At 42.1% G+C, this 26,206-nt stretch overlaps 1 protein-coding gene across 2 annotated transcripts; it reads right to left on the bottom strand.

The window, feature by feature from the left end:
• Positions 1 to 1,125: 1,125 nt before the first annotated feature.
• ibtk (inhibitor of Bruton agammaglobulinemia tyrosine kinase) lies at positions 1,126 to 26,206 on the bottom strand. 2 transcript variants are annotated; one of them, XM_080501039.1, is made up of 29 exons: positions 26,063 to 26,206; positions 21,805 to 22,727; positions 20,787 to 20,883; positions 20,554 to 20,678; positions 19,095 to 19,205; positions 17,214 to 17,384; positions 17,023 to 17,140; positions 16,672 to 16,852; positions 14,901 to 15,024; positions 14,390 to 14,567; positions 14,117 to 14,270; positions 12,443 to 12,827; positions 12,005 to 12,261; positions 11,822 to 11,908; positions 11,656 to 11,738; positions 11,495 to 11,532; positions 11,321 to 11,417; positions 11,091 to 11,192; positions 9,803 to 9,920; positions 9,051 to 9,111; positions 8,004 to 8,131; positions 7,772 to 7,884; positions 7,502 to 7,647; positions 7,208 to 7,326; positions 6,907 to 7,005; positions 6,557 to 6,712; positions 6,080 to 6,280; positions 2,737 to 2,869; positions 1,126 to 2,216 (listed from the first exon to the last, which is right to left on the bottom strand). In XM_080501039.1, the coding sequence occupies exons 2-29, from the start codon at positions 22,126 to 22,128 to the stop codon at positions 2,091 to 2,093; spliced, it is 4,032 nt and encodes a 1,343-aa protein (XP_080357165.1). In that variant the 5' UTR covers positions 22,129 to 22,727; positions 26,063 to 26,206; the 3' UTR covers positions 1,126 to 2,090. The 2 variants fall into 2 exon arrangements, with proteins under 2 accessions (XP_080357165.1, XP_080357166.1); XM_080501040.1 differs by lacking the exons at positions 1,126 to 2,216; positions 2,737 to 2,869 and adding an exon at positions 2,908 to 5,323.

Genomic DNA, 26,206 nt, shown 5'->3' with positions numbered 1-26,206 from the left:
ATGGATGCACAAATAATCTTCAACGTACAGTATATAATGGCAAGAGTATTAATACGAAATACTTATTCAGATTTCAACTCAAATGATAGCAGTACAGTAATAGTTAAATGTACCCTAAAATACCAACAAAACGAAATAGGTAGCCGATAGTAGATTGCCGTCAGGTAAGCAAATTGCTACAATGACAAGAAAAACTGCTAAATGTATAGAGTCAAAGCTAAATAGTTTGTTTTATATAGCTAAAGCTATACATCAATTATTAGTCAAAATAAAATCCTAATTAGATGAAAATAACAGCTGAGTTATTCTTCAGAAGTGTATTCCATTGCATTACTAAATAAAAGTAGCACTGATTCAATGAGGTAGGATTAGCTATTAGCGTATAAGTACTCAAAAATTAAAGGAAGTAGATATTGAATGGTTAAAGTGATGCAATAAATGTATCTGAAACAGAGAGAAATTCAAGTCACATATACCCATTGTTGGGTTGTGCTAAATATTCACTTTACCAAATACTATGAGCTTTAGAAAAGTTGGAAAAAAATTACTAAATTAGCCTGAGCGCCACCATATCCTGAGCACGTGTGCTTCAGTACGTGTGTATTGATTGAGGTTGATAGCCCGACTTTAAAACATCTCAGCGACGAGATAAATGCTCACATCTTCATTCGGAGCACAGACACACGAGATGAGCAGTCGTCTCAGAATATCCCCATATTAGTGTGCAGGTTGCAGTGGGGTGGAAAAGAAGACTTTTTCCTCTCCGAGGTTTTGATTTACGCGTCATCTACGCTCTGGGTAATAGGTCTTAATCTGTAATTAACATTTTCCCCATGCGCCGGCTCCCCACCGACTTCCTGGGTGATGCGCTGCCTGTAATTAAAGCCAATATAATCTCTCAATGGCCACACTCCACATCGAGATCGGGGTCGCGACGGCTAATCACAAGGTTGAGACTTGATAATGGTCCTTTGTTCATGCGGGGCAGGTGGGGTGTCCGATTAAATGCAATTTCCATTAGATGCAGTGACAGCCATGCTATCCAGTAATTGGTGAAGTTTTTGAAAGAAATGAGAGAAAATGAAGCAGTGATTAAACATCTCTGAGACAGGCTCATTGCACATGGTGGGGTATTTTATTATTGCATGCCAGTTTCTCTTCACATACACGACAATGGCACCTGAACATGAGAACACATGGTCCACATCTGATGTACCTACACTTAAGCTTGCACCGCCTCCAGGGGGAAAAGACTTGGAGAGCTAAACCACTGATGAAAATGGAAGGTAACACAGATACATAATTGTTTAGCTGCTATATGTATGGACCAGTCTTCGAAAAAAGGCACACCACCATGTCGAAAACAATCATTTCCAAACAACTACCCCTATTGAGTATTTAGCATTCACTGGAAAAGGATCAAAAGTGTATCTGAACTGTGACAAATACACATGAAATGAGTTTTAAATATTTTTTTTCAGTAACATTTGCAGAAGCAACCCATCCAACAATGTAGATGTTTAAGAGGAGCATGAAAAAGAAACCAACTATGGTGCCTTGGTTCACAGGTCACTGCAGGTCTGAGGAGCAGCTGATGCTCTGCCTCTTACACACATCCAGGCAGGCCTGCGTGTGGATGTGAGCTCGGAGCCATCACTTTCAAGTTAGTTCTCACTTCTTTGGCATCTTTCACTTTGCATCAAAGGTTCATTTGGAAAACTTGCTAAGTTTTGATGTTACTCTACTAAACAAAGCTGTGACGCTTTAAAAACAAAAATTACGATTAAAATGAAAAGCAGCAACCCAAGAGGAGCAGAACGGGATTCATCTTCCAAAAGAGCAGCAATGAAGTAAAATCAGAATAATACTGCAGAGACAAGCGTGGCTTTGCTTCAGGCTCATGGTAAACTGGGCTGTTGTGAGTCTTGTGGTACATCTCAGCATGGGCAGATGGTTCTGATGGGGCTGTCGGGGGTGATGGGGGGGGGGGGGGGAGGGGGGGGCAGCGGAGACGCTGACAATAACACAAAGTGACAACTGGATGAGATGTTCTCACTTTGATGGTATGCAGCGGCTGTGGCCTTCAGACTTCAGTGTTTGTTCCAGGTCGGGGCAGCCATGGGACCCCTGGAGGACCTTTCCACTACGATCAGCTCGTCCGGGTTGTCACGCGCCTTGTAGTGGAGCAGCAGGTCCTGGATGGCCCGCTCTTCAATCTGCAGGCACGGGGGGGGGGGGGGGGGGGGGGACGAGGAAATGTGACGGTGGGCGACCGCATGTCATTTGAGAGTAAAAAAGAAAATGCTGACTCTCACAAGCCTAATGGTAATGTAGAGCGTTTTACATAAGGGCAAGCAGAAAGCCACAGGGGGAAATCAAAGTGTTTTGAGGAGGACTTGGCAGACGTCTGGCGGCAGCGGGCGAGGAGCGGCGCGGCTCCGTCACAAGACAAAACTGGGAGACTCCTCGTTTCTTAGCGGCACCGCACACAATGTGATGTTCATTAGCTTGAACATTCAGTCTGTCAAGATGCAAACAGCAGGCGCTCAGCACTGAGGGGCCGTCGCTGTAGTTTATAGTGGGTTTTCTCAAGCTTCAAATTTATTCCTGGCGGCATCGTGTGTGTGTGTGTGTGTGTGTGTGTGTGTGTGTGTGTGTGTGTGTGTGTGTGTGTGTGTGTGTGTGTGTGTGTGTGTGTGTGCACACGCTAACACTGTTGGGCAAGAGATGCGTCACCTGGATGAGTGCCAGCGGCTTCTCTCGGCTGCGGATCAGCGCGGCTTCCTGCTGCTTCTCCTCCTCCACGATGGAAGCAAAGGTCACCAGGGAGGACGGGGGAGGGCTGCCCACTGCACCCAGCAACCAGGGCCTGAGGGGCAGAGGCGGGCCACACACACGCAAGGTGGCTGTCAGTGACTGTGCTGCTGTGCCGTCGCCGTGAAAGTAAACGAGAGTCTCGACGGGGTGGACAAAAGGTGCAGCACAGCGGCGATGACAGGCTCCGGCCACATGTCCAAACCTCTCCAATTGTGTAACTCCAAGTTAGATTCTATAGTTTTACACCAAGTTTGGTTCATCTGTAACATATAAACACATTTCTGAAAATGTTCCTCTTGAATTTGTTTCGTATTTAATGCAAATACTTTCCCCACACGAACGGCTACTGTAATAAATGTGAGGATGGAATCACCCACTTTCAGAGATCAATGGGGTCAAGGCTTTAAGGCTTTCTCCGCTTGTGCCGAAAGAGAACCATGAAAAGAATCTTTTGACAATCGAAAGGTATTGCGTGTTTTGGCAAATCAGAGAGGCTCCGCTTGGGGGGGGGGCTCTATAACCGCAGTAATAAAGAAACATTGCATGTCAACATTAACATGCTGCAAGACAGATCCTGGAAATTCTCCATCTTGGTGCAGGACTGAAAGAGTTTCTGGGCTGTGAACCAATGGAACATATATTTTAAGTGTATCATGCATCTCAATGCCATCGACCATGAAACAACCACAGGAGAGAAGGAGAGGTATAGTTACATAGATACGGTCATGGGATTGGAAAATGAAGAAACTACGACTTAAACCAAATGTGCAACTATTGATTTTTATCTCGAGGAGCCGTTTTGCTGAACCGCTGGTGTGCGAGAGGCAGGAGAAGATACTGCCTCTCCCAGGAACCGGCTCTTCATTTCACAGCGGTTATAAAGCAGTTTAGCATGAAAGACCAAATGTGGTGGACAGCCAACGTTTATGAGGCGGCATCCAAAACCATCAGTATGGAAGCCTCTTGATTTCACATGGAACCGTTTGGAACTATAAGGAACAATCAAATTGTACAGATGAGAAGTGGCTGAGCGTTTCACCATTTTCCGATTACAAGGATTGAGTCCATTGAACAGATCAGAGCTGAATTTGGGACTACATCCTGAATAAAATGCACCTTTTATGGCTATGTGGGGCAGCAGGAACAGATCGACGGCCACAGTGACATACTAATGCCTTTGAAGTTGATACCGCCGAGCTGTTAGCAAACAGTTACACAGTTTGATATTGAGCAGATACAGAGCAGCATTCACTTCAAGTCAAGTTTGTGAAACAAAATCTAACATCTACTTGCACATCAGCCTCCAAAGAAAACTGCTGGCCTTCTTTAACAATATGAAACAAACAGCCCTCTTCTATCTTCTGCATTGCTGTGACAGATTCTCTCCACCGAGCTCCAACATCGCTGCTGCGGCTGCTCTGTGTTTATTCCTTCTAATGTTTTATGTTCATATCGAGGCTGTCCTAACTGTATAAACATGCTCACATTTTTTTTTCATACAATCGACCTCGTCATGTAGTTTCCCAATGCTTTTAAAATGTCTGTCAAGCATCTTGTAGAAAGATTGGTTGAGAATTGTGAAGTTTACATAAATTTCTCTTTATGCACACTAAAAGTCCTTTCTGTAAAACTCAGACTTGCAGAACAAGCCATTTCCTGTTTGGATATTTATACGTTTTGTCTCTACAAGCACGCAGGATCATTGAGGTCTAATCGACATAACATTTAAAATACGGCATGTTGAATAAATTACATGAGCTACCTGGAGTCTGATTTGTGATTTAAGAGATTTTCTAGTACAGAACTCATTTATAGCAGAGGCTGATACAAATGCTGCCAAAGAAACATTGAGAATCGCTCATAATGATGAATGTTGAAGTCATATGGAAAGTGGTGCAAGTGTTTGATTGTGTCTCCACCAAATGTTTCCAGAGGTACATACTCAAAGAAAAGAGTTCAATCAAATGATATAAAACACCTCTCAATAAAATCCGACTTGGGACATGGAGATCGTGTCTGAGGAGGCAGAATCAAGATTGAGCCAAGATGCTTCTGCTCCTTCCTGAGCCTTGAACTCGTCCGTCTTCACTCATCTAAATACCAGGGGGAAACCTGAAACCTGCTCCCTGTTGTGTGAATCGGTTGTGACACGAGGGCTGCCCTTATCAATCCTGATTACCATCACCGGCTTCACTCCAATGACTCACACAGCTGGTTAATATCCCAGAGTCCACCCTCAGCATAGTGCAGAAAGCACGGGCAAACGTACAGCGGAGGGAAAGGAATAACAGCTGCCTGACTTCTAAGATGGTCAAACACTTAACAGAAAAATCAGAAAAGTATTATTGCGTGTGCAGAATGTTGTTTGTGTGAGCCACGTTGATCCAGTTTATCAGGGAGTGTGGAAGAGGTCGGGGTGACTCCGTCAGCGAGCAGGTCACCCACCCTGCACTGGGTCAGTCCGAGCTGTCCGTCTCCGTCAGAACGGAGCGCCTCGGCTCTCCATCTGTTCAACCACAGCAGAGCCTGTCACTGACCCAGCACAAATCAAGGGCGAATGAAGGCAACACTTCCCCTTTAATTTAGGTGTCATATTTACACTATTCCTGTTTTCTTGTGGCAACACATCATTTTCAACAAGTGTCATAATCAGCTTAGTATATTACTGACAAGTGGAATAATAACATGAGATAAAGGTATCTGGGTAATATCTATGAAGCTACAGATTTTAAAAAACCTAAAAGCATTTGTAGGGAGATGTCTCAACAGTGCCTCCAAGTGGACATCAAAAAAAGTGCGCCTCATTTGCAGCGTTTCTGTCTGGAAGAGACATCCTTAATAATAACTCAACATAAATTTATCTGAATGAGAGTACTTTTTTTTTAATCCCAGGGAGATATTCTTTAAAATTTACGGTCTTTCACACATTTTACAGTATAGCAGCTTTCTCCGGCACCCTAATGGATTGGAAGCAATTTCGGCTTTGAATTAATTATTTCAGATTTGAGGGCATTTAAATCAAATCAGGTCAACTCTGTAGAGACTATAACACATGCTATATGTCCAATTATTAATGGTGCTTGCTGTAAATCAATGTAATGTAATGTAATGTAATGTAGTGTAATATATGCCGATGCCAGTAAGGATGGTAGTATAGTGCAAAGTCGAGGTTAAATCACATTTCTGCCTTTTTTTTTAAACATCAAGAATTGCAAAATCTCATCCAATCCTAACAGCTCGTGTTATGAAGAGCTTCACTCACCCAGCAACTCTCTCTGGCTCACTAGTTTCAGCACATTTGAAGGTGACCTTCCTGGCCGGAGGTGTAGCAGTGACGGGGGATCCCACAGCAGTCTGGCCCCTCGGTGCACCGGGCTGTCCCACTCTGATCAGGCGGCTCTCCTCCTCCTCCAGTAGAGCTCGAAATGAACACGAGGAGGGTGGAGACTGGACGGCGGTGGCCCTGCAGGTGGAGATGGATGATTAATTCACCATAAAGGCAAAACGTGAGAGCAAACTGAGGCAAATCTGGTGATAGTCAGATTGAGGATATTGACAATTTTTTTTTTTTATTATTCTGATTTATAGGCATTTTATCTTGCAGCACTTTGTACAGAGAAATCTTTTCCATCAATATATTGTTTCCTGGTACGCTACTTAGCAGCTGGAATCCAATCAAAATAGCAAGGAAGACATTTCCTGGAAGCAGCAGTCTTCACATTGTGGCTCACTCACTCACCAGGCCTTCCCACTACTTTTGGATGGGGTGACAGCGGGGGTGGGTTTGGAGGCTGTGGACTCCACGCTGGCCTCTTTGTTGGCCATGGCCAACATCTTCCTCTGCTTCTGGGACAGTTTGGTGGAGACGTTCGAGTGTTTGATGCTGGTACTGATCCTGTGGGATTCGGGCGAGACGATTTTCAACAATATGCACAAACTAAGAGCCAGTGGGGGGGAAAGAAAAACCTAATGTACATAAACCAGTCCTTAAACACAGTTGCTGCCTGCATCAGTTGACATATAAAAATCAGATAGAGCTAATTATTTGTTGGATAAACTAAACAAAAGCAGATCCCTGCCTTCCCTCACCCTCCGGGACTTTTAGGAGTTGCTCCAAGAGTCTGCACAGAGTTGGCTTCCATGTCCATAATGGTTCTCAGGTCCAAGACTGGGGGTGCACGAGCAGGACTGCATAGTCAAAACACAACCACACTCATTATAAAGGCCCAAACATTTTTCCCTGTTGCCATACACCACCCAGTCAAAACACAATGCGGGAGGATGCCGGGCTAAAGCTCAATCTCATATTGAGGTATGTGATTAACTGCAGTATCAAATGTTATTTTTGGTCAAGTGAAACAAAAATAATGGAAGAATAATTCTGCCTCACCAAGGTAGAACCTTGGAGATGGTTTGTGGAGTGAAGTCGGGGGGAGTCGGGAGGCCGCCCCTGAGAGCCGTTGGGGTGCTCGGTGGCGTCTTCAGCCTCTGACTGAAAGCCTTCTCATCCTGCAGATAAAACACAAAACGTCGATATCTATGATGTTTTAAATCTGATCTATAAGCGGTTACAACTTCTGTAAGGCTTGAACTCTGTTGAGTAGAAAATACATGCTGAGAAATACTCTGCTTTGCAGCTTTTCTTGGTTCAAGGTGTATTTCTAGTCTGAGATGTAAAATTAACCTCAGTTTTGTCGTGGAACACAGGTGACTGCACGTCTCTGGGACTCCCCACCCCCATGTAGCTGCCTTCTGAGTCCGATGTGAGGAGCTCCTGCAGGGAGTCTGTCGAGTTTGCCTTACGAGACTTCACCAGGCACGGGGAAACCACTGAGAAAACAAAGTGACTTTTGGTATGTTTTTTTTTCAGTTAAAGACCCTATTATGTTATTACACGTGAAAATTGTATTCAAAACATATATTTGTGAGTTTCTTTGCATGTCTGTGTGAGTACCTGCAGCAGGTGAGCTTTGAATGATATCAGAGAGAGTGTAGCCTCCTGAGCTGTCAGAGCGTCTCCGTGGTTTCTTTTTAACCTTCATCTTCGCCTTCTTCAACAGGATTTCTCTGCAGACAGACGGATGTACAACCACGCACACATAATCATTGGCAGTGCTACATTTATGTCAGAAGCAATGCATAATCACCAAGATAGTATAAACTGGTTTACGTTACAGCACACAAACCTGCAGGAGTGATCCAGCTCTGCTTCTGGTTTTGGGCTGAACGCAAAATCCAAATCCTCATCCTCATACATACTGAGGTCTGGTGCATCGGGATATGGGGTGATAATGCGCTTCTGCATTGCCGGAATCTGAAAATCAAATTACACACATGCAGTGTTTTTAACATTTAACAAGGTGTCACATGATTCATTTGTTAAAATGTACATTGAAATAAGAAATTTTTGACGTTTTTTATGACGAGTTTGGATTTATTTTGATTTTATGGTGGAAGATTGACAAGAGATGGAGAAAGCCCTTTTCAAGAGGTGAAGTTTTTGATGGTACAGAGAAACTCATGTTACAAATGTGTAACACACTAATGAATCTCATCTATGATTGGATGATCATACTGCATGTTAATGAAAAGCATATGAGCACAAAGACTTATTATTCTGCTTTGTGGTAGCTTTTTGTAATTTCTAGATAACATTAACAGTCTAAGACGTATGTAGAAGGACTGTTAATAACTAAAATGTATTCAGCCAGGTTTTCGACACCTTCAAAAGTCTGATTTCATCTGTGCATGCAGAAAACCAGACAAGTAGCCCGACAAAGACTACCTTTTTGCTTGAGCACATCAATCAACATCCCACGAGTTTTATTTTCATCATCTATTTTCACGGTCCATTTGCAGTATATCTCTTTGCTTCAAACACATCAGAAGCTATGACAGGGAGCTGCGGGTAAATCACAACAAAAGCCACAAACTCCTTCAAGAGTCACTTATTTTAATCAAAACACAAGTGTAATGTTTCCACAGAGGCTGTCACCACCGGAGAAATTGATTTCTCACAGTTTGACTGTTGAGAGTTGGAGCAACGTCACAGGCCCGATCAAATGCTCACTATCAATACTCAAAGCATCAAGCTCCTGCACACTTAAGAGATTGTTAAACCACACTGCATTCACCTGCTACTTCGTTGAAACAACACAAGTGAAGCTTAAACTTTAAAGTCCTGGAAAGTGGGATGCAGATGGGGGATATGTGAAGGGGTGGCAGTGACTCACCGTCCTCCTATAGGCTGCAGAAAGCTCGATGAGCACTTCATCGCTAAGAATATCCAAAGCTCTGGAGAACAATGGAGTAAAAGAAAGGGAGAGAGACACACAGTGATAAGATAACATTATTTTCCGATGCCCGATGCTCGCTGCCGAGAAGTATCCCCTCTATATGGCCATAGCAATAGCAATAGATCAATCATTGTGAGTATGAGTGTCTGAGAGCGAGAAGTTAATATCTATGTGCAATAAGTATCAATAAATTAACAGTAATAGTAAAACAGTATCAAAGCACCAGTACTGGTGAACAAGTATCAAGAGCTGTAAGATTCGTACAGGTGTGGCTATGCAAAGCCTAATAAGTCGATTCGAACACTGCCTATGGATCAGCTATTGATGACAATATCTTATTATTAAAACTTGGAGTCCTACACTCAACCAACATTCACTGGTCAGCCTGAAGCACACTGAGTGTTACCTTAGTATGCGCTTCATCCTCAATGTGTGAAAGGTGACAGTTTAGCTTTACCGAAATGTAAAATACATTCTTTGTTTGGTCTGCAGCTTAAGTAGCTATAAACACAGGGTGGTTTTGGTCAATACATCATTTACTCTTCTGAAATAACAGCCTGGCTCCAGACCACCATATAGTTTTAACCTTGATTTTAATACTATTCCAGCAGTAAATATATTTCCCCTGAATTAATGACAAGATATGAATGTCCTTCTATCCACAGGGTTAAAAATGTTGTGTTCCTCACTTGGACTCCAGCATGGCGGCCACATTGAGCACAATGAACTGGAAGCAGGACAGTTTAAGCTGCTCAGCGTTGTACATGGTGGCAAACTCCAGAAGCTCCGCGGAGTTCTTCAGGGTCACTGAGGGGAGGAAGACCATTTGTTAAAAACTCGGGAAATGTCAACTGTGCATTTTCATCATAATCTCTACACTTAAAAAGATATTACGGTAAGTATTCACCTTATTATTGAGGGAGACAAACTGAGCTTGTTTCTGTTTTTAGCCAAATACAAAGAACCACACACACAGTCAGAATTCTTGTTGCTGTGAACACCAACAGCAGCATCACATTTAATGATGATCCGATTTCAAAATGGTATCAACTAAACAAGGATACATTTATTTTACACTTAAAACAAGACGACATTTCAAGTGAATGATTTGGGATTTCAGTGGAGGAAAAAAAGGCCTAAAGCAGAATTGTAGGTCGTGCACATAGTCAACACTTAGTAACACCCCCTCGAGCAAATATAAGTTCAAAGAGTCTTTCATTTCTTGTTTGGGGGATTTCCACCTATTCTTCCTCCGAAAGGCTTCTATTCTGTAATATTCTTGATAAGTCTCACATGCGCGGCTGCTGTGACGTCTATCCTCAGATCCTCCACGATGTTTAGGTCAGAAGACTAAGGGCAAACACTTCAGCTCAGGCCTCATGAGGTAGTCCATTGTCATTTCAGAGGTGAGACTAGGAACAATATCCCATTATAGCAGCTATCCCCTTTTCACCTTAAGCAGTGTTCCTCATGTTTTTCAGGACAGTCGAATATTTGTTTACAAACGTCACAAAATTGTGTACGCTTTCTCCTCCCAGAACACCTCGGCTTGTTGCAGCTAACAAGTTCTGTGTGTAAAGACAGGAAAGGCTTTCTTCTGATGAGTCTCATGTGGGCCATATCTGTGTTCGTATCGCTGCACGGCAGAACTCTGCACCACCACACAAGTTTATGATACCCAACAAGCACAGTTGAGTCATTGTGATTGTTCAGCTTTGAAAATTGACACCCGGACTTCCTTAACGTTTGTGAAAGGGCTGTAGTCGTCACTTGAAATTTTCTCGGGTGCAAAAAATTTGGCGTGTCATTTCATTTATTTTCGGCAGTTCACATATGCATGAGCAGGCTTTGGTCTCTCGCTGTTGTTAACCTTGTGATCCATCAAATTTGATACTTCGATGTGACACTAGATAAAAACAAGGATGCCCAGTTCAAAGATAAGCATATCAGCGAGTCATGAAGCAAAACAGAACTTACAGTTCTCGGTGATGACGACCTCGCACATCTCCTTCAGCCGTGTGATCAGGAGCTGGTCGGCCACGATGAGCACGTTGCAGACGAACTCCACATTCAGACACTCTGAGGAAACATTCCTCATTAACGTTTCCATTCCAATGCTCATAGCCGGTTGGACATTTATTGCTATTGTACTTGATAAATACGGCAATAAATGTGTGTTTCCAACATTGTGTAACAATAGAAGCTACCTTTGATGGTGGGAGACTCATCCGTGTAAATGTACTCAATAATGACTTGTAGCATTTCTGAGCTGGTGGCCATCTCCAGGGCAGAACAAGATGTGGCCTGAAGGGTAGGAGATGTCAAAATATGAAGTGACTTGCATACAGAAAAGAGCAACATTCAATACAGACACTGCATACCTCAATCCAGGGGTTTCCAAGCATGCTGTTGAAGTATTCTGTAAAATAGATGAACAGTGAGGATCCAAGGCAACTGTACACATTGTTTATTGCAAGTACATGAAATTATATTTTTCTGGAATGTGTTCTTTATCAAGGACGTTCTGCCTCTTATAGCTTACCCAGTCTTGCACACAAGACACTTTTGTGACAAGGAAACTCTTTACCGTCTTCAGATTTCAGAGTTACATCGCAAAGATAGGAGCTGCACGAACACAAAACCACTATCAGAAAACTTTAATAATTTGCACTTGACTCCCACTTTTCACAAACACTCATTATACCCACCATTTCTTCTGGTAGAATTTGGGTTTGCTGCCAGTTTTCTTGTTTACAATGTTAATTTGCCCATTTTCAAATTTGACACCGTCCAATCTATGAAGGGAAAAGAAAAAAAAAATCTCATTTCAATGGTTGCCAATAAGTTTGTAATGTTATGAATTTGTTTTCAGGGCATGGTTGGCCTCTCACCGTGCCGACAGGCTGCTGAGGCCAAGCTTTTTTGCTACGGCCTGTAAGGCTTTGACTGGGTTGGCCCCTCCCTCGTTGGCTCGTGCCTTGTCACCTTTGCCTCCTTTCTGTTTTTTGCCAGGCTTGGAGCTTTTGCTCTTGGCCTTGTCGCTATCGACGTTGGTGGCAGGGCTGAGGGAACGGTACACCTCCAGGGCTGAACGGCCTCTCAGACCCAAGTCCTGCAGGCTGCTGATAAGCCTGTCCTCTTCTGAATCCTGGCCAGGGCAACAGAGAGAGCAGAGCGCAGTCTTCATTCAACAGTCACAGCAACATCAGTGCAGTTTGTAAGCTGCAGAAGAATAACTATTTAAATTTCTGATTGTGAAGCTCAAAAAACATCGGGATTTACATTTTTGCTTTGCTTTGTTTTTAAAGCAACATTATTGACTTTCTCACCTGGTTTTTAACCATCAAGACCCCTGACACCCTTGGCCGGGCCCCGTGCACCAGCAGCTCACATGAGTCAGTGTAGATGAAGTGCAGGACGTACTCCAGCATGTCCGCTGGGATCTTCTCCAAAATGAGCAGGTCGCAGCCCACAGCGTCCTCGCTCTTCTTCACGTCCTCATCGAGCTCCTTGTCGACCCCGCAGTGCTCGGACACGAACTGCTTGCGGAAGAACTCGGACCTCATGGACAAGATGTACTTGTGAACCGGGAAGGTGCGGTCGCCGGCCTGCAGAGTCACGTCGTGGATGCTGTCCGTCTCGTCTGCCTCGTCCAGGAGGCTCCGGAAATGTTGGGAAAAGGAGGACGGAGAAATGCTGGGAATCTCGAACAAGCTGCAGGACGCACATTCAAGTTACTGAAAATATCGGTCGAGTACATGAAGGACACAAAAACAAGTACAGATTTAAATAACACAAATCAGAGACAAGATAAGAAGAGAGCAGATATTGTATATTAAAGTTGTAAAACATTATAAAAGGAGTAACAAGTAGCATAAAAAAGGACAAGACTTTTTCCATCTGACTCCCAAAAACAGTATGAATGTGATCAGCCAAAAGCAGATGAAAGAGACCACAAAGACAAACAGTGCACTATTTAGCATCATGCCCGGGCAGCTGGAGCAAATTATCGCTGAGAGTAGCTCTTTTGTCCCTCTTTATCAACCTTCATCTCCTATCTTATAGAGAGAGACTATCGCCTCTAGATGGCAGAGTAGCCAATAAAGCTTTTAACCTCCCCCTGAGCTACAAAGTGTTTCCATGTGCGATATGATAACACCACCCATCACCAGTTTACTCCAAACAATTCTTCGTAAACAAAATGATTGTTCTCCGTTTGTTCTCTGCTGAGGAGCATTGGCAGTTACATTTTCACGTCTCTAAAGTAGTTTTCAATAACACTATAAATGGTCAGAAGGCATCAAAACCTACCTAATGTTTAATAAACAGTTTAGGAACATCATGAAGGAAATTAGTGAAATACTGAACATAGACTGAGATCAAGAGAAAGTATGGAATATGTACAGCTATTCACAAACAGAACATTTCAGTCATGTCCCACAGTAAATTTCTTCTGGACTCTTACAACAACAATATTGTAGCAGATTATTCACCGGGACCGATCTATTCTGTTAATGCGGAGAAACTTCTGCAGGCTTAGAGGAAGGATTGAAAATAGATTTGAGGTATTTCATTAATGTCATGGCAAGACGGTGTATAACAGTAAAATGATTAAAAGCCAACCTTCTTTCAAATAATATCAGGATCCAAAAAGTTTGGAGTATTTACCAAATTGAGTAAATAACATATCAATCTTGATTCATTGGATTGATTGTGAATTTGAGAGTTTTCTAGGCATTTCTTCACTTATGTTCCAAAACCTTTTAGTTTTTTAAGCTGATCTTGTAACAAGGCAGTTTAACATCTTTAGTTGTTGAGTCACTCTTTTATCCATTGTTAAATACAGTGGAGTTCATTGTACAGTTAAACTGATAAAACACTGAGTGCAGGCGAAATAAACAGTTCTGATATAAATCTCACTGAGACGCTGAAAGTGATCACACTGTTAAACCTTCATGTTCAGGCACCGTTGTATGGTCTGACATTACAGGGAGCTTTCCCACCTTGTTTTGGGGTCCGCCTGCAGCACTCCAAAGTTGCGTCCTTTGGAGTCCATAGTGATGCTGACGGCTCTGTGGACGTACGGGAGTTTCTCCAGGCGGATCCGTTCATACATTGTGCCCGCATCCGAGTGGCCACAAACCTCCACGCTAACCTCTGTAATGCGACAAGACTCATGTGGATCAAACCATGGGATGAAATGGAAAAATCACCAACAAGCTACAAAACATCTGCCAACACAGAGATTGAACACATGTGGCTCGTGATGTTCTCACCTTTCTTCTCCTCGTATTTCTTATATTCTCCTGCCCACGCGCCACTGAAGCCCTCCCCGTCCTGAGTCACAAACATCATGCTGTTCTTGCTGAGAGCGATGTCTGACATGAAAACCTGACGTGCGTACGCCCACCGGCACTGTCTCACCGAGCTGCCAGAGGAACGCCAGCAAAACACCTGACGGAGGCAGGGAATCAAAAACAAAAAGAGGAACATTTAAAAAAAAAAAAAAGAAAAGAAAAGAAAAACTATACAGGCAAGGCTGACTCACCATTTTTGTCCAAGGGATAACATAGAGGCTGATTTTTAGGTTGTATAATCATCTACTCTGTCAAATTATTTAGAAAACAATAGAAGTGCTGCTAAAAATAAGAATAAGACAGACTCCCACCATGGCCCAGCACTGGAAAAGTGAAACCTACTTAATTGTAAACTTGAGTTTTAACACATCTTAAATGACTGAAATCCAATGGTATCCTTGTTTACATGAAAAAAAAAAAAAACACTCACCCTTCCAGCTTCATCCAATGCCAAAACAGTGACCTTTTCCCCTTGTCCTTCATTCAAAACCTGAGGGTCCACTCGGTGGTCCAGACCACCTCCGCTTACCAGGACCTTCTTGATGTTGAGCTGCCTGAAAGATACACAGCAAAATATTAATTGTAATTATTTAGGAATTAAAGTGATTTATATTCAGTGGACACCTATGAGTCCCACAAGCCAACAATATTCTTAGCACTAACTTGAGAAATAATGTGCAGGTGATACTGAACAGACAACAGCTTATAGAGAAGACAAACAGTCAGATAAAACTACAAAGAGATGATCGAGGGCACAAACACATGTAAGAAATTGTTGTAACATAACAAGAAGTGAATCTTCAGATCGACTCAGCTTCATAAAAGAAAATAGAGTTCCCAGGTTTAGTCGCTCGATCAATAAAACTATAGCTTTGGTCAATTCAGACTGCTCTTCTGGAATAGTGGAACGAATAAATAAATGCCAACCTGCTCATCTGCAGTTTATTGGTCTGATTAATATTGACTGGGTTGCAGGTGAGTACAAAAAACAAATAAATACCAAAATGATGGAAAGATAAGTGGTGTCATTTGAACAAATGTATGAAATTTAGTCAATAAATAATCCACGCATCTCATTGAGAGTTTAAAGACTCAACCACATGTGGTTGATTGTTTCTCAAAGTGTACAAATCCATGAGAAAATTGAGGCTGGAACATATGTTTCACTGTCATTTCAACGTTGAATCGTTTGGTGGCACAGCTGAAAATAAACAATACCAAATTTCAAAAAAGAGGCTGCGACGATCCCTTTCTTGCTGTTGGGTTTAGCATAAATGGAGAAAATAAGGTTCTTAAACTCTGGTAACAAGATGAATCCAACAATTCAAAGATGCCAGAAATATGAATCTCCTCTCAGAAAGTCATTCCAATTATTCCAGATAAAAATCTCAAAACATTATAAGCAAGAAAATTGCTTCACAACAGAAACATCAAACAAACAACAAAGATGTACTTTACAAAGAAACCCATTGCAGTTACTCAAACAGTGTCACAATGAAATAAACTTTCACTGGTTAACCTTTCATGGTAAGACAAATAAATGAATGAAACTCATTTGAAGGTTTGCCCCAGGATTCATGTAGTCAAAACAACAGAAAGGCAGCAAAATCATGGCATCCATGTGAAACTGTGTGGAATTTTGAACATAGTGGTTTGACAATTTGCAATTGTCCAGGTTGTATAAAATACCCATGCTGCGGAAGTTTCCATTTCATGTTTGGATGTTGATGAAGACTTTGAAAAAGTAGCCCACTGTGTTCTGGCTTCAAGAAAAAGTGAACCAGACCAGTGTCTTGACAGCGAGCAGAGTAGAAACCAAAGCAAATAAACCCCAAATATATCCCTTGGAGGGCTACCAAGAAAACAACAAAACAAAATCAAATATAGTTACATGTGTGAGTCAAAATCTCTTATATCAGTTGGCTCTCGGATCTCTGGAGGTGTCATTTCACAACTTCATGATCGTCATTTCAACATGAAAATGAGACAATGTGCCTGTTGTTAAAGCTAATTTCTTCTTCCCTTAAATGAATGAATACGAGTCTTTCTTTAACAGATGAACTTAGACATCAGGACACTGGATTTTTTAGATCACAGAACAATGTGTTGAGGGCTCTAATACACAGTGTGTATAAACTGGTGCATTCCCATTACAGTTGGTGTTTAATGCAACTTCGTTGCTGTATTTCAGTTTCAGTCACCTTGAGGCCATTTTCTTGCACTGGTTGTCAGCCAACAGGTAAACATCCCCCTTGTCTGTCACTACGACTGTTGCTCCATCACTGGCGGCCGCCATGGCTATGGTAACATCCTTGTGGTGCAGGGCAGACACCTGCCGAGGCGCAGTCACACACTTTTCCCCGTTAGGATCCATCAAGTAACCTGAAGACAAAGAGCAGAACATCAAATGTTGAGAAATGGCTGCATATAAAAATGACATTTTTAGCACAAATAGTGTTGGTTAAGCCACATTATGTATATATATAAAAGAAGAAATCTATGCAGCGGTCTATTATGTTACAGTTTTCTCCACATTCAGGGCCGAGACATACCCAGCTGGCCTCCATTGAGTCCCATTGTATAGACCGCCTCCTTGGTATACAGCACTGTGTGAAACCTCCCCGCTGCAACGCCAATCACTGTCCGGCCTTTCAGAGTCTTGGAGAACACCTACGTACAGAGCAGGTAAGAAGTATTACACAATAGCATGTTTTTTTTCAATCCTCCAGCCAGTCGCTCTTACCTGTTTAGGCACATGTGCTGCGGCAGGAGGAGGAGCCAAGCCAAGCTGGTGGAAAGTGTTGAGACCAAAAGTGTAGACGTAGCCTTCCTCTGTCAGGACCACTGTGTGGTCTTTGGCCGCTGCCACCTGGGAGCAGTGGTGGGACATTAGACCCTCCACCATCCGAGGAATCTAGGGAGACAAAAAGAAGGAATGAAGTAAGCTGATAATGCAGGATTAGGTTGGGTTTTTTTTAATAGTCTAATCCATGCGCAGCTCCAGCAAGTCAAGAATTCCAGACAGACTTCTGTTGATTGTTAACAGTGTCACAAGCCTCAAGTTCGTCACCACACTTTGTTTATATAATGCTGCATTAGTGTCACTTCTGGTATAACAACCTTGAAGAGGATAAAGCTGTATAGAAGATGCGTGAAGACTAAATAACAGTTTGTGTCAGTGTTCCTTCATTTAGTCACTGTGGAAATGAGCAACAAAATTCTCTGCATGCGCTTCAAAAATAATATTTGTGTTTGAAAATAATCTATATATTATCACTAAGTGAAGCTATAAAGACGTTTACAGGCCAGTGAAAAGTGAAAACAATAGGCTATTTTTAAACAAAACCCTAATCACTTTTATTTGACCAAGTTTAAGTTGTTTGATTCATTCAGTTATGTTACAGTGTAAATAAATGCTCTCAAAAGGGAGGACACTTCAAAAGTAGCTACTGGATACTTGATCAAAATACAAGGGTCAACAACTCTGGGAATTAAACAAAACAACACTAGTTCCCATTGGTCCCGTCAGAAACAAAATAATTGAGCCCGATATTTGTCTGTGCTCATAGGATTGTGGTCAGGGGAGAGCGCTCCATCTTTAATAGTTGAGGACAGCACAAGTGAAAGAAAGTGAATCATTATAGAACAGCAATACACAACTGAAACGAAGACATTCGTCAGAACTGAACTCTTTTCTTTAGTTTGACAGGCATCACCACTTTAAGAGAAACCACAAAATCCATATTCATGACGTATCGTTCCTGTTTGTCAGAGCTGACGGAAGACGTTATGGTGAACATTAGAAGGGAATGAATGGATTCATTCATCCTTCTTCTATGTCACTTAACGCCTGTTACACACAACAATATAAGTTCACAGCTAACCACATTGTACAACGTGAAGCTAATAAACTTTGGGCACGTTATGAATTTTGCTATGTGCAGACTGCACAATGAAAACGCAAGCTGAGTTGTATTCCATGATGTATGTGAGTCATACGACGAGCTTGTGCAAGAACAAAACGCAATATTCATTCACCATCCAATCACGCAACTAAACATTAAAGGACCTGTCGCCCTTGTGGCATTTATGCATTTGAATGAAAAGCTAAATTAAGTTTTTGTTTACATCCCACATACTTCTTTTGATGCATTTTGCCACTGTACCTGCAAAGCCTCTATTTGGATTTAGCGTCAGTATCACACTTATCAGTACGTTGTTTCATCCTGCATTTCTATTAGTTAGTTGACGTAAGTCACAGGAGCGGTCGCAATCACCCCAAAATTCTGACAGTCAGAATTTATTGACAGGTTGACTTTGGTCACAAGACCATGACAACGGCCGTCCTTGAACCTGTGTGACAGTGCGACGTTTTACAGCCACTAATTTAGAGCCAAGACCAAAGATATCACCATGATTGTTATCTTTCGTCTCGGACGGTGTGTGCAGCGGGCATTGAACCACTCGGGGTGGAGGGGTGTTGTCGCTGATCCCGGTTGAAATTGGGCGAAAGCAGAACACTCCCGGCCTGAATGTATCGCCAGTCTTATCACATTCACTCACAATCTCAACTACCGGCAATTTAGAGTCTCCTTTTAAACAGAAGTCCAAGAAGAAACCTCACCAGATACGTCTGTTCGTCTCCATGGCCGAGTCTTCCTCCCTGCCCATGGCCACAGGTGAACACTTGGCCTTTTTGTGACAGAAACACCGAGTGGAACTTACACAGGACCACCTACAGGGAGACGGAACAGATTAAAACAAACACATTTGTTAATTTCCTTTTAGATTTAATATGTGTGGTATTGAGGGGGAAATTCTGAGGATCTGTGCTGTGATGATTAAAGCTTCTGTCATTTATAACATTGACCTTATCGGCCAGAGGCCACAGCGCGACTCTTTCCATGTCCCTGTGCCAAGCCCTCATGTAGTGATAGTAAAACACTATGCCAATAAAAGGCCGGGCCACAAGTGGAAAAGCAAACATCATTACTAATACATCGCTCCCCTCGAGCCTTCAATAGAGCCCGGGGATGTTTCCTGAAGTATCTCATTGATGTGGACATTCACACACATGCATGCACGCCAGTGTAGCTCATTTAATTAAAAACATGTCATTGTGGAATTAATATTTAACCCCTGGCACCTGCTGGATTGGGTTAGGAAGACAAAGACTACGCTCAGTGCCACTGGGTCATTGTGTGGTCATGAAATCAGATCCACTTGTCCCCCAGTGCCTTCATGAAATTACTCTGCATTACAAGTAAGGCAGGTCAAACAAAAACGTCTTTTTCTGTAAACAACACCGATACAACACTGAGCACGGATGAATTACATGCACAAACATGTTGAATCATTACAAAAACACATCTATCGCAGTCAAGCAGCCCCACTTTATCTCCTCTGTCTGGCACATGGTGTGTGCACAACCCACTGGAGGTTGTTGAACTATATTAATCACACTAAGAGCATCAACATGACAACTGCATGAAATAGTAGCCTGGCTGGCACAGTCTGGTAGCATAGGTTAACAATGTACCACACCAGCTCCACTAAGTCACAAATTAAGATTCTACAAGAGAGGGCAGTCATTGACTGACACACCAACAATGACCTGGATTAGACTCATATAACAGACAGTAGCTCTTATTCCTCTCTCTTTAATGAGCACACAACCTTGAACCACACTGGCATAAAAGCATATTTCATATATGTAATTTAATTTAATCAACATGGTAAAGTCACAAGTATAAATTCCAAAGTTGTAGATTTGTGGCTCTTCGCCAGCCACTGTGAGCCAAACATAGTGGAAAAACATTTTTACAAATGCTGATGTACCCTGAGGAGCCAGGCAGTGTAAACTAATGCTCGAGGGAAGGGGCTGTTTTGCTGGTTTCAACCATGTGATCCGCCTTATCGAGAATACCCATGTGTGCCAGCTGTTGGAAGTGGTGGTGGTGTTGTTGTGACTCATAACGACGCTCGGTTGAAGCATGAGGTCATTACTGGTGTGATGGTGCAGTTTTCAGGGTTCCCACCCTCTTGGGAAAAGGCACAACAGTGGAGTGTGTTGTTAGGTCTACCTGCTTGATGTAAACTCCAGTCCTGGCAAACACATCCACCAGCTCAGGGTGATGTCGGCTCTCTTGATTGCCGTGGCCGAGGCTGAAATTAGTGTTGTTTCCCCATGTGTATACTTCGGTTGGGTCTGTAGTGATGAGGAAAATACAAGCAAAGCCAACACTGAAGCTTGGTTTAAAGATTAATCTTTTCCCTCACTCAAGAAAGAACTTGACATGATGATAATAAGCCCTACCTGTGTTTCTGAACACAACATGTGCTGGCCTATCCTTCATTGTGAGGTCCAGGACAGAGAGCCCCTCCTTGTCCTGAGTGCTGAGAAGCCCGCCATGCTGAAGGAAAACATTAAGCTTCACTTGTATCAGACATTCACAGGCAGGGAGTTTATCAAATGTAATATCCTGAATCTCTACTGATCTGACACCATATATATTACCTTCATACATGACTTGCAAATAAGATTTATGATGTCAAGGATGACACACTCATTGTTGCCTTTTCCTGAATTGTTCATTTCTCTGACCACTTCTTTCGGTTAGAGACGTTTGTTTCCAATTTATGCAGACTGTTATACATTATGGTGTAGAGGCGGTGATTAAAGACCCTCTTATTGAGGTGTTTACTGAATACACCTCTCTTGAGTTTTGTTAGCTGTGCATTCATAAAGTTGTCTGCATTACCCATTGGACTACAGGAGCCTTTCAGCTCAAACTTGGGGGATAGAAGATCGCGTTTGGTCTGCAGTCTATTGTGACTGGTTTCACGCTGCCCTAAGACTAAAATCTCAATTAGGTGCTCACTTTCTAGATGTCGTATCAAACTGGTTGCATTGAAGGAAGCTCTGACGCTTCCATCTTTTGAAACGATGGTATTGCAGATATTGCAAGCAGCCGTTGGGCTGTTTTTCCTTCCTGCTTTCAAACATTGACACACAACTGACAATTAGCTTGTGATGCTGCGGCAGGAAGGCTGGTTCATGGCTCAATTTGCTGCAGTGATCGATTAAAAAAAACCACACTAAAATCAGGACAATCGCCAGTTCACATCAAGTTTGTTACATTACATGAAAGATTTCCAACTATTTTTAATTTATCTATCTATCTTTCATTCAGTTTTATCTGAATATAACCAGCCTGAAGAAAATTGGTTGTTATGAAGAACCAAAGGAACAAGAAAATCGCTTTTCGCAACTCAAAATCAGACCATGTCACTCACATCACGATATCATGTGACAATCAAGCTTCAAAACTCACCTTGACCAGTGGTACGAGGCAGTGAATCTGCCCGTAGAAGGCACTGCGGTGCAGCGCCGTCCAGCCAGATTCCTTGTCCTTCCCCATCAGGTCGGCGTTCTTACTCTCCAGCAGCCACTCCATCAGGGCCTTCTTTCCAAGGGAGGCCGCCAGGTGCAGGGCCGTGCGGCCGAAGGCATCGCGCAGGCTGGTGGCGTTGTGGCAGTGGGACGTGAGGAACGCGTGGAGCTGCCCCTCGGAGCCGCGCGTCAGCGCCGCTATTACCTGGTCTGCGTGTTGCTGTGACCGGCATTTCGGGGTGCAGTCTGGCGGTGCCAGGCTCATCCTGCCCTCCACCAAAACCCCCACAATCAATCCCCCCTCCCTTTCTATTTGCAAAGTGCTTCCGACACACCACCACCCACAATCCGAGACGCACTCAAGAATGATATGAAGCAGGGTGCCCAAAGTAATAACACCGTCACAAAAACGTCAAATAAAAAACAACAACAAAAAAAAAGAAACCCAGGAGATGGCTCCCAAGGGAAAAATAAAAATGTACTAACAACGGTCGAAATGGTTTGGAGTGCTAGAATTGTGCTTGTGTTGAGGTTCCACCGCACCCTAGCGACCCCAGAGCCTTTGTGCGGCTTGTTTCAGTCCACCATTTCGACCAAAGGTCTTACACAGACTAAGGTGCTTGCAGCATTCACAGGCATCAGGTACTCAATAAATACAAAAACTTATTCTGCTTTATACAAAACTGTATATTCAAATGTTTCCAAAAATAGTTTTTTCATCTAGTTATTTACAAAACGCAACAAACTGTACAACCCTCTGACCTTCTTGTCCAGCAGTCCAACCATCAAACTTGAGGGGAAAGGGTCCCTTCCCCCCCAAAACTCTCACTTTGTTTTTTAAAACTCCATAATTGTAGAGTGCACCTGAGGAAAAAAAAAAATATGAGTCACTTGTTAGTGCCAGATAACAACAATTTTCCAAATAAAGGCTAAGGCTTGGTAAAACGTACCATTAAAATGCAATGGCGCGCAAACATAAGAAATGCAAAAGGAACATTCAATATTATAACTTTGTTCAACTTAATGTAGAATAAATCATTTCTACAAAAAAAAAAAGGTTGGACATATCAGTTTTTCTATACACCCACAGGAAAATAAGACGAGACACTGTAATATTATCCGAGACTGCATTCATTTAAAATGAGCCAAGATGAAAAAGTAATCAGAATATATTAAGAGACTCATGCATGCTGTGGCTGATTCGATCCAGCCAACACCTGTGAAGGATTGATGTGTATCGGTGCACACGGTGCGGCTGAAAGGCACATCTGGGAAGGAAACATTAATGCTGGACAACATTCTAGAAGTTTCCATTTGTGGACATCCAGTCTAGAAAATGTTTATCGTGACAGTGCAGCACTAAACTTTACAATCAGTAAAATTGTCCAGGTGCTTAAATTAATGTGGCTACAGTTCTCACCTGAAACCTATGATGAAAGAAAGAAGAATGAAGCAATTTTGAATACTGCCCTCCTTAGTGTTATGCACAAAGACATTTCTTTTTTTTTTTTTCATGAAATAGACGACTTTGTAGAAGAGCTGTGCGACATCAGTTGAACATGATACAACAGTTATATTGTCGAAAATGTTCTAATGATATGTGCAATAATACAAACTCCTAAGTATATTGTATGTCTGGATGTCAGTTATGCATGCACTGTATTTTTTTCAACTGTTATACCTTCTCCATGTTATACAACACTTCATAGTAAATGTTTAGGAATTACATGGAAGCAGTTGACAATTTGTATTTAATTATTGGTATATTTGAGCTTGTGTTGAGTAGGCATTTTGTAATTACAATCTCACAGATTGTAATTACAATATTGCTGCACGCTGGTCAATTAAAAAAAAAACTTTTTTTTTGCAACTCTGTAATAGTTCACAGAAAATGTTTAATAAATATCTGGTCCCACCCAAAACATTTTTGGGGGGTAAGTGGAGGGGATATTGAATATTTATTATGTCTTTGAGATTTGTTCTTCAAATAACAGTACCGTAATCTTTTTTCCTGCCCCGATTTATATTGATTCTCACACACTTTCTGTAGAAAGTAATCACGGGCAGAAATTTGTTGGCATGTGAAGAATAACAACAACAACAACAATAATCTATTGCAGTTATTAGACTTTTGAGATATGCATACATTATACATGTTGATGTCACAATGATGATACATTTGTCATATATTATGTGGCCTTACTTTGTAGACTGCTGTGATGACAAACATCTTATTTTAGAGGTGAATGAAACATCAGATTCAGATTCAGATTCATTTATTTGCCATTTGCAGTAAAACCACATTGGAATAAATTTGTAAAAGTCCCCAGTGTGCACAAGACAGGTACAGCCATAAAATAACATTAATTAAAAAGTACATAAATAAAACAGGATAAAAGTACAGAAATAAAACAAAGAGAACAGTAAACAATTGACACTGTGAAATCGATCGACTGAAACAGATTCAATAAAGTGCAAGATCATACATTAAAGTGCTCTGTTTAGGCTGATAACAGCTTGTGGAAAGAAGCTGCTGGCATATCGAGATGTCCTGCATCTCAGCGAACGATATCTTCTGCCAGTAAATTCTCTAAGTCTACGTAGAAAGTAGAGACGCTGACGAGCTTTTTTAACAACCCGGTTAGTGTTTTTGACCCATTTCAGGTCTTTAGACAGAGTTAAACCGAGAAACGTGCACTCCTCTACAATCTGCACCTGGGAGTTATGATGGTATTTGACCCAAAAGCTGTGGGTAACCACCTTGTTACTCACTCAACACCTGTAAGGCAGGTTTGTAAAAACACCTCAGTAAGTTGCATGTCATTTTTAGGACTCAGATTGCAAAGTTTAATAAAATCACACTGTACAGCTGAAAAGTAAGCTTGATTGTATTGATCAGACCTGGATGAGTAAGAGAGACTAGATATTAATACAGTTCATGTATTTAGCAGATTTAGCTCATGTTCTCCACTCGAGCGCCGGCTCTCTGGTAGAAGATTCAGAGTTCAAAGTGCAGACTCAACCACTTTAAAAATCCCTTTCTCCCTTCATCCATTACTGTGCCCAACAAAAGAACAATGGCTGTTTTTGGAGGGGGAGGATACCCACGTTTTTTGCTTGCATTTCACATTTCCGGTGCTTTGGATTTCATATGTTTTATGATAGATGTAGTCTATAGTTTTTATACAAACATCACATTTTGCTGTTATTGTCTTGATCTGTGCTTTAATCTACGAGCACACGATTTGAAATGTTTCAAATATGTACTACAATCAATGTAAGCTCTGCTGAGCGATTTCACATTTTACAAAAAGCAGTATTATAGACTATTTTTAAAAATGAATTTGTCATGAAAACACACACCAGTCTCGAATAGTCTGGTGTTCATTCTGCACCTGAGAGGGATTCTTCCCAGGAATCACACAGGACCAGAGTACAATTATGTGCCTCCTCAGTTTGCTTAATGATGACGATGTGTCCCAACTATTTCAGATAGCTCCTCATGTGTCAATTAGAATTTAATAGCTATATTTAGACACACATCCGTCCACAAGAGACACTGCTACTAACACATTACACAGCATGACGACTTTTTAAATCCCATTCTGACTTTGATCACAACCAAATCGCTTCTACATGCAGTCATGGAGTCTGAAGCTTCGGAGTGTAGAATAAGTTTTATATTCGATTTGAGCCTCAGCCCATGCTGATGCCTCGCTGGCAGCCCGCTGCTGGTGAAGGGGGTGTAACGATGACTGCACATCAGGATTATGTAACAGGGCTAAGTTAGCCGAGTAACATGAGCTCGTTCACTGCACCTCTCATTCACACACACCAACGGTTTCTGCGTAACAGTACTTTGGTGATGAAGCCGTTACTTTACTGGAGGATTATCCGCTGCCTGTGCGCCTCTAGTTGCACGTTTAAAAGGCTGCACACAAGCTAACGTTAGCCACCGCGCCTACCGTTAGCATCTAGTCAACAAGCACTTCATGGTCAAAGAAGGGACGTATTATTATTATTATTATTTTAATTATTAACGTCTGAGAAGAACTACATGTGGAGGTGAACTGGACGCCAGGTGTGACTGACTCACACCGTTAAAGAAACGTTTTAGGAGCGCCGTGCTTGTCAGCTAGCTACACCGACACATCACCGCACGCTAGCTGCTACGATCAGTGAAAGTCTTCTTCTCTTACCTTCCGCTAGATAAAGAAGAAAGACGACATGAAGAAAGTGGCGTCAACGACGTAGGTCCACTCTGACATAACTACAAAAAAGGCACGTTTTTTTTGTTAATTTTTTTCTGAACGACCGGTGCTAATTTTGACAGGTCTGAATAT

This window comes from Blennius ocellaris, assembly GCF_963422515.1.
Source record: "Blennius ocellaris genome assembly, chromosome: 8".
In the NCBI taxonomy this organism is placed as follows: Eukaryota; Metazoa; Chordata; class Actinopteri; order Blenniiformes; family Blenniidae; genus Blennius; species Blennius ocellaris.
The sequence above is the reverse complement of the archived record's forward strand: the minus strand, read 5'-3'. Positions and strand labels throughout refer to the sequence as shown.

What these genes read in the sequence shown, in the direction of transcription:
- ibtk (XM_080501039.1), bottom strand. Translation starts at nt 22,128, where the DNA reads ATGAGCCTGGCACCGCCAGACTGCACCCCGAAATGCCGGTCACAGCAA. An exon ending in CTGGAGTTTACATCAAGCAG is followed by an intron (nt 19,206 to 20,553) that starts GTAGACCTAACA and finishes GTCTCCCTGTAG; the next exon opens with GTGGTCCTGTGTAAGTTCCA. An exon ending in AGCCGCTGGCACTCATCCAG is followed by an intron (nt 2,217 to 2,736) that starts GTGACGCATCTC and finishes CCGTGCCTGCAG; the next exon opens with ATTGAAGAGCGGGCCATCCA.